This window comes from Trichomycterus rosablanca, chromosome 10, assembly GCF_030014385.1.
Source record: "Trichomycterus rosablanca isolate fTriRos1 chromosome 10, fTriRos1.hap1, whole genome shotgun sequence".
Lineage (NCBI taxonomy): Eukaryota > Metazoa > Chordata > Actinopteri > Siluriformes > Trichomycteridae > Trichomycterus > Trichomycterus rosablanca.
The window spans coordinates 1,421,164-1,429,228 of record NC_085997.1 but is presented as its reverse complement, the minus strand read 5'-3'; the positions used below and the strand labels follow the sequence as shown (position 1 = coordinate 1,429,228).

Below are 8,065 nucleotides of genomic sequence, written 5' to 3'. Positions count from 1 at the left end.
AAATAGCAGCAGGTTCACATACATACAAAGCTCAGACATCAAAGCGCTCTGCTCCCGGCGTACACCGAGGCCTGCGCTTCATCTGACTCCTCACAACCAGAAAGAGAAAGTGAGAGTGTGTGTGTGTGTGTGTGTGTGAGAGAGAGAGAGAGAAAGAACGTCACGATGAGCTCACGACGGACTTCAATTAATCTCAATCATGACTAGTGCAGTGCAGAAAGTCTCAGAACCGCAGGACATAGAGTATGCAAGACTATACTGCCAGTGATCCTAGTGTAGTGGTTCTCAATCTTGTAGCTGTGACCCCACATGCAGATTTTTTTAAACTAAACAATTAATAATACATTTTAGGTGGACAAATTGAAATAAACGCACCTTGACTAACAGTACACGTCATCATGCATTTTCTCTGGTTGCTTTTAGGGTTGGTTTGGATAAACCAGAAGTTTTCTGTCAGGTGATTTCTGGCCTGATTAGCTAATCATAATGTTGTGGTTGCACTGATTTGAATAGCTCAGAGCTCAGTTAAATATGTAAAGCACAATTATTACGATTTAATAAAGATATAAGCTGATATTTTGTGTTGTATTTACAATAAAATACTGAAATAAAATGGGCTAGAGTAGGGTTGTGATAATTTGAGGCCCCTGATATTGGATCCTTGGTCAAAACAGGTTAAGAACCACTAACCACTGTACTAGGGGTGAAGAGTTAAAAGAGGTTAATCAACCGCTTTAACCCGTTCATGGTCACAGCAGGTCCGAACACTAGACATAGCACCAATACATTGCATATAACCAAACCAAGGACTGCTATATATGAAGGTCAAGCTATAAAAATATCTAATTATGATAAAAAAATGAAAATATTGACGAACAGGGTTTGTAGGGCGTTCATGGTTTTCTGATGCAGTTGCTATATCTGACCAGCAGATGCCGCTAATGCGCGATGTTTTTATAAAGCGAATCATTTCACAAAAAAGCGATTCGTTTGATTCAATTGATTCAAAGCTTTCAATTAGTAAAAGTAAATCATATGAATCGGCTCAGTTTAGCAACAAGAGTCGTCCTTATTTCCGTACAGTATTTATAAAATCTAAATCGTTTAAACCAGTGGTGGTCAAAGTTGGGTCCAGGGATCCCTGTGGATCTGTACAACTATTTACTTTTAAAGACTCCTGGTACTCTACTGAGTCAATTATGCTATGAATCCTAATCCTAATGTATCCTTAAACATCAGCTTTACAGAAGGGGTTAGTATTTTTCCTTCCTGTACAACTATATTTATTTTAAAGACTAAACCAAGCTTACGTGCATCTTGTTCTTTTGCTGGTAATAAAACTGGCTGGATGAAAAAGGCCTTTCTTCACCAGAATCCAGACTTCTGTACTAAACATTTCAGTTTAAAATACTGTAAATATCAACAAAAATATTCCTACTGACTCATTGTGCCCCCAGTATGAGTTTCCACCCCAGACACAAGGTGGCAGCTGCACAGATTAAACACTAGAGGGCGCAATTCAGTAAGACTGTTTTGTATATTTAAAAGCTGACGTTACAAATAGGACTCATTTCCAGTGGCTTGTTTTTCCATTTAACTGGACACTCCTGTTTACTTACTTCAGATGTTTTTACCTCACATTTGCCTTCACAGAGGCCAGACCTCAACCCCACGTCAATTGCAAGCCTGTTCTTGTCGTCCAGCATCAGGGCCTGACCAGAGAAAATGCATTTTGGACTGAATGGGCCCACAGAAGCTCTTTAAAAGTTGGTGGAAATCCTTTCAGCAAAAGTGATATACAATTTTTAGTATATATATATATATACAGTATTTTTGTTTATGCATTTTCTCCCGACTTTAGCACGTCCAGTTACCCGATTGCGCCATGCTTCCTCTCCACTAATGCCGACCCCGGCTCCGATTGAGGATAACGAGTTTGACGAGTGCAATACGGATCAGCACCGTGTACGGAGAGACACACCCTGATCAGCACTCTTTCCTTGTCTCTGTGCAGCCAGCAGAGGTCGTAGTTTCATCAATTATGATAGAGAGAGACCCTATCCGGCTTAATATCCCACCCCTATCTGAACAACAGGCCAATCGTTGTCCATGTGGTCGCTCGGCCCAGCCGGCAAGCAGAGCCGAGACCCGATACGATGTATTCCAGATCCCAGCTCTGGTGTTCTAGTGTGTGTTTACCCACGATTTTAATAATCAGGTGTGGAATAAAAACACAAGCAGGCACATTTTAACATAAAGGCTTCATTTTAATATCATGATCATATACTTACAACTAGAAGTGCCATTCATGCATGAACAAAACAGTCACACGTATGAGTCTGATTAACGTGAAACGGACGAAATGGAAGCGAAAACAGTCCAGTCGCAATCAGTTCCTGCACTGCTGACATCTGTAAACCTAAAATTATCAACATGAAATAATAAAAAAGACAATATAATGATTTGGTTCCCCCTTTTACTGAGACAAATGATTCATTATTAACATTAAAACATTAAAACATTCTGCTTTTTTCTCTCAGGTGGATTCACTGATGATTAGTGTGATTATTCTCGTGTGCTAGATGATTGTGTACGGATTCGGCCGCCCTGCATATTCAAAAGTACAAATCCCAAATCCAGAATTACCTGAAAAAGTATTAACTGCATGATCGGGACAATCAGCTGATCGATTACAGTACGGATTAGGCTTCAGGAACTAAATTGTCCCACAACGTTGTTGTTAACGCAGACTCTCCTTTTACACACATCCTGACAGGGTGATCGGAAAAGGCTCGAGGTTCTCCCGTTCCGAAAAACACAAAGACGAGCCGTGAGGCGAGGACCGCCTGGATGATGAGTGGAATCTGCTGCATGCGTTATTGCTCGCCGAGCTTGACATCATGTTGCGCTTTCCGACGTTCGTTTAGGCTCAGTCGCACGGCTGAAAGTGGAAATGACGGGATGCAATAATTAAAGGCAGTGAAGCTGCACGTTCCCTCCCTGCACCCGACAATCCGCATGCCAACACGCTAGCAAGTCAGGAAGCCAAACACACACACACACACACACACACACTTCAGATCTCGCGTACACAGTCTGGATGTAGTTCACAGTGCTCGCCGTCCACGTCTTAGTGTGTCAGATGAGTTCAGAGTGGGTTCTTCAAGGTGCCCGGACGTCCTCCTGGCGATGTTTGCTAAACTACTCAGTCGAGAGCTCTCGGAGTCGGTCACATGACCGCGCCCGTTAGTCCCTTATTATTCATATTATTCATAATTAGTTACACGTTTATTCAGAAAGGCACAAGTCCTGCAGAAATGAGTCTCTCTCATATCACGGGATCGTTTTACACACAAACGGGTACAAATCAAAATAAAAAAAAAACACAGTCCTGCTTTACAGACGCTGTTCCGAATGCCACAGTCAGAACCTGAACTAAACCTGAATGGCACGTCCACGCCCGTGCCCGTGTGAGCCGGCCTCAAAGTTTCTCCCCGTCCAGCAGCTCCTGCAGCTCGTGCTGGATGTCCTCGGGCATCTCCAGCGGGGGCAGCTCCTCCAGAGGGATCTCGTGATTGGGCATCTCGAGCGGCGGCAGGTGCGGGATGGTGATGCCCGCCGCCCCGCGCTGATCCGGCGCCGTGGGCATGAGCCACAGCTCGGAGCTCTCCACCAGGTGGGCGTCCGCGTCCGCGTCGCTCTCCCTGCGCAGGCGCGCGTTCTCCTGGCGCAGCTGCTCGTTCTCCTTCTTGAGCCGCTCGTTCTCGGCCAGCAGGCCCTCGAGGAGCTGGCGCAGGTCCTCGATGGTGGTGCGCTGCTCCTCCAGGCGGGTCTTGTCGTCCTTCAGGGTCTTGGTGCCCGTACACGGCTCCGGCTGCTGCGCGCCGGGCGAACCTTTGTTCTTCAGCAGGTACAGCCAGGTGTCGTAGTCACCACGTTCGGGGCAGGACACGGAGGCGCTGAGCTGGACGTGAGGCGGGGCGTCGGAGGACGAGGACGGGGGAGCGTGGAGGACGCGGGGCTTGTCGTCCCGCCTGGCACGCTTCAGGCGCTCCTCGATCAGCTGCTGCTGTTTGACGTGGCTGTCCCGCTGCAGCTCCAGAGACAGACGAGCCTGCGCAACACAGCGTAACGTACAGAGACCATTCGAATGGTTTACAGTCCTGAAAACAAGCAACTGCAGACACAATTCAGGGAGGAGAGAAAGGTCAGACGTACCTGTTCACACTTGGTGAGCTTCATGGCGTCGTCCAGCAGGTCTGAGACCAGTAACAACAAACATTTGAACAGTTAATAAGCAATAGACGTGAGCAATAGAGCAAATACAACTTACAAGGGTTCTTCTTCCCCTTAAAGCTTCTTTTCAGCCTTTAGATGGAGCTAAATCCAGACTATAAGCTCCTCTCAGTCTCTCAGACACGACCGATTACTCCTCCTCCCTCACACCCTCACCACTTATAACCACAATATAAAAGTGTGGACACTTTTTGAAGATCCCTCGTACATACACATTAATGGTAAAGTTACTTGTCTTTCCTGTTTTTCTGCTGTCAAAGGCATAACATTATGACCACCTTCCTAATATTGTGTTGGTCCCCCTGCAACTGTATTCTGACACCTTGAACTTCTTCAGCAGTTTGAGCTACAGTAGTGCAGTCGCCGGTTTACCACTGTTCCTTCCTTGGACCACTCTTGATAGATACTGACCACTGCAGACCGGGACACACCCCACAAGAGTCATAAAACTGTAATGCCAGTACAACGTACCTGCTGCTTTTCTATGACATGAGATGGCCTCTTCATACTTCCCAGCAGCGAGCAAGCGGTCTGCCTTCCTGCACTGCTGATGGGCCTGAGAGAAGAGAGCAGAGACGAGAGAGAGATGTTGCCTAAACATTGTGTTGTATAATTATATGCAATGATTGTGCTGCCACACCTCTCAACCGCACAAAAACAGGTTTATTTATACTGTTAATGATTGGGGCCTTGCTCAGGGGTCCAACAGAGCCAAATTGGTGTCAGTGGGGCTTAAACCTGCAACCGGTATGTACATTTTGACCAGCATGTATTTTATTTATTAGGATTTTAACGTCACGTTTTACACACTTTGGTTACATTCATGACAGGACAGGTAGTTACCGGTTACTCCAGTTCACCTCACTTGCACGTCTTTGGACTGTGGGAGGAAACCGGAGCTCACACAGAAAGGACCCGGGTCACCCCACCTGGGAATCGAACCCAGGATCTTCTTGCTGTGAGGTGACGGTGCTACCCACCGAGCCACCGTGCCGCCCTTTTGACCAGTACTGCTGGAGAAATCGAAACCAAAGATCCAACTTGGACTGTAAGTGGATTTTTAATCTGAGGTCTGCACTCACTCCCCTGTAAATCTGATCTGATCATCTCTATATTGTTTAGATAAAACTTGTACCTGGCGGTGAGCACCAGCGCAGTGAGGATTATATTTATTATAGTTTAATATTATTGACATGACACCACTGAGAACATACTAGGATTGTGGATGAAGGTTGGAGGGCACAAATGCAACCTCTGCATGGTAAACAATACAAACAAATGCACAAATTAACGCACATTAAAGCCTTATAGTGTAATTTATACCTTTCTGTATACATATACTGATAATCTAATTCTTATTTACCATCTTACCTGACAGATTTACAGTATGTTTACCATACTTGGCATTTAAAGTGACTATTACAAACCCTATATATTATTTTCCTACCAGTTTATGATAAACTAGATATAAGAACATAACAAGACATCTGAAAAGAGCAGTTAAAGAGTAATAATATTAATATTTACGATCACATTTATTTACTCACCTCTTTGTTTATAGTGTTGGGACTCCACGGCTAAGCTAACTAGCTAACCCCTCCACATAAAGTCCTAATCCTAAACACGTGTACATGCCTATATACCTAGAATAGCACGTTTACTGTGTTTATGAAGTGTTTAAATGTAAATAAAGTCCACTGTGCGATCTATATTCATCAGTTTAGGATGGAACCCAGCCACAGTGAGCAGCATGCTAACAGAGCAATGCTAACAAACCCCAGAAACTTACCAGGTTTAAAGGACTGTCCACCACCTCCATTCCTTCACTCCTGACAGTTATTGACTACATGTGAATGTTGTTAGATGATTAACACACACATACATCATTCTTTGAGATTTCTGTGAGGTCTGGTTCACACCGGACTCACAGCTAACACAGCAAACACTCTTCCTTTAACAACAACACAGCGAAAACACATGACGTCCAGCCGCCGTCACTTCCCCTCTATTTTTAACTCGTTCTCTTAAACACACGACAAAAGTCAAACAAGTACAAAAAAATATGCTTTTTTAATTTGTAAATAAACTTAATTTGAGCTTAATTTGTGCTATTATTTGTTTGGTTGGAGACTGTGCACTGTGCAGTGATTCTGTGGGCTTGTGTAGTTCTGCAGGTAAAACACCAGGGGGCGTCAAAGCACCACTTTTTCTATTTAATGCGGCACATGGTTGAACACCGAGTAGTTAAAACTCGACTGTACTTTTATATCGTTTTTATAGCACATAAACTATATAGTTTGTTTATAGTCTATAGTTTTTATAATTTTTTAACATGTAAACAGAAGAAAAAGAAAGATAAAAAGAGAGCAATGCTATTGCATTTGGCGCACTATTCTTTATCACGTCTGCTGCTAAACAAACTCTACACTGTTGCTGTACACACAAATCACCTTTTAGTCCTTTTAGTCAAGTTTGTTTGTTTGTTTATTAGGACTTTAACGTCATGTTTCACACTTTTGGTTACATTCATGACAGAAACGGTAGCTACTCATTACACAAGGTTCACCAGTTCACAAGGTTTATATCGAACACAGTCATGGACAATTTAGTATCTCCGATTCACCTCACTTGTACGTCTTTGGACTGTGGGAGGAAACCCACACGGACACGGGGAGAACATGCAAACTCCACACAGAAAGGACCCGGACTGGGGATGGAACCCGGGACTTTCTTGCTGTGTGGCGACAGTGCTACCCACTTAGCTACCGTGCCGCCCAAAACTTGACTGTAGTTTTATATCGTTTTTATAGCACAAACTATAGTTTATATCATTTTAGTAGCACTGTCACCTCACAGCAAGCAGGTCCTGGGTTCCATCCCCAGGTGGCGCGGTCCGGGTCCTTTCTGTGTGAAGTTGGCATGTTCTCCACATGTCTGCGTGGGTTTCCACTGTGAGCTCCGGTTTCCTCCCACAGTCCAAAGACGTGCAAGTGAGTCGAATCAGAGATACAAAATTGTCCATGACTGTCGATATCAAACTTGTGAACTGATGAATCTGATGTAATGAGTAACAACCGTTCCTGTCATGAATGTAACCAAAGTGTGTAAAACTGTGACATAATAATCAGCTGAAGTACTTTGTTTGGGTTGGCCAGCACAGCATGTTTAAGCCGAGTGTGCTGTAATTATTGCTAGTATAATGTAAAGTATTATCAGGTACAGATGAATTATTCAGCTCAATGAGAAATGGGAAGGAAGCACAGGAAGCTAGTTCAAGTCCCATCACTGCCAGGCTGCCAGTGTTGGACTCTTGAGCAAGGCCTTTAACCCTCAATTGCTTAGACAATATAGCACCTCTTTCATTTACTGAAGTGCTAAACTGTACATAAAGGTACTAAAAGTACTAATACTCGGCCTTAATAGGACCTACTGACGCATAAACATCTCAGCGCTTGAGACTTGTGAATTCACCGACGGCGATGAAGCTCGAATTGTTGTGACTGTGGAATTCACATGAATTTTTTGATTTAATGAGCGCAGCGTAAAGCCGGCTCTGTTCTCAGCACAATGTGTTCATGCAGAAGGAAGGAGCTCGGTGGAACTCAGTGGGTGTTCAGCAGACAAATGTGAATCGAGTCATAACTCATTGAAGAAAGTGCAGCGGATTAGAACTGGTCTTGTTCTTACTGGCCTGCTTTCTTAGATAACGGATAGAACACGCAGGGATTACGGCTACGTCTCATTACTGAGAAATAATATTTAATAAGTG

The 8,065-nt window shown here is 44.0% G+C and overlaps 1 protein-coding gene across 3 annotated transcripts; it reads right to left on the bottom strand.

The window, feature by feature from the left end:
- Positions 1–2,246: 2,246 nt before the first annotated feature.
- nrbf2b (nuclear receptor binding factor 2b) lies at positions 2,247–6,252 on the bottom strand. Of its 3 annotated transcripts, none has more exons than XM_063003481.1 (4): positions 6,086–6,252; positions 4,768–4,852; positions 4,219–4,259; positions 2,247–4,114 (listed from the first exon to the last, which is right to left on the bottom strand). In XM_063003481.1, exons 1-4 carry the CDS (start codon positions 6,113–6,115, stop codon positions 3,482–3,484), a joined length of 789 nt encoding a protein of 262 aa, XP_062859551.1. In that variant the 5' UTR covers positions 6,116–6,252; the 3' UTR covers positions 2,247–3,481. The 3 variants fall into 3 exon arrangements, with proteins under 3 accessions (XP_062859551.1, XP_062859552.1, XP_062859550.1); XM_063003482.1 differs by lacking the exon at positions 6,086–6,252 and adding an exon at positions 5,844–5,888; XM_063003480.1 differs by lacking the exon at positions 6,086–6,252 and having other exon boundaries at positions 4,768–5,538.
- Positions 6,253–8,065: the final 1,813 nt, after the last annotated feature.

Excerpts from the sequence above, each read along its gene's own strand:
- nrbf2b (XM_063003480.1), bottom strand. The coding sequence starts at position 4,897 with ATGTTTAGGCAACATCTCTCTCTCGTCTCTGCTCTCTTCTCTCAGGCC. Across the intron at positions 4,260-4,767 it reads ATGTCATAGAAAAGCAGCAG|ACCTGCTGGACGACGCCATG; the intron begins GTACGTTGTACT and ends TACTGGTCTCAG. Across the intron at positions 4,115-4,218 it reads AGCTCACCAAGTGTGAACAG|GCTCGTCTGTCTCTGGAGCT; the intron begins GTACGTCTGACC and ends TGTGTTGCGCAG.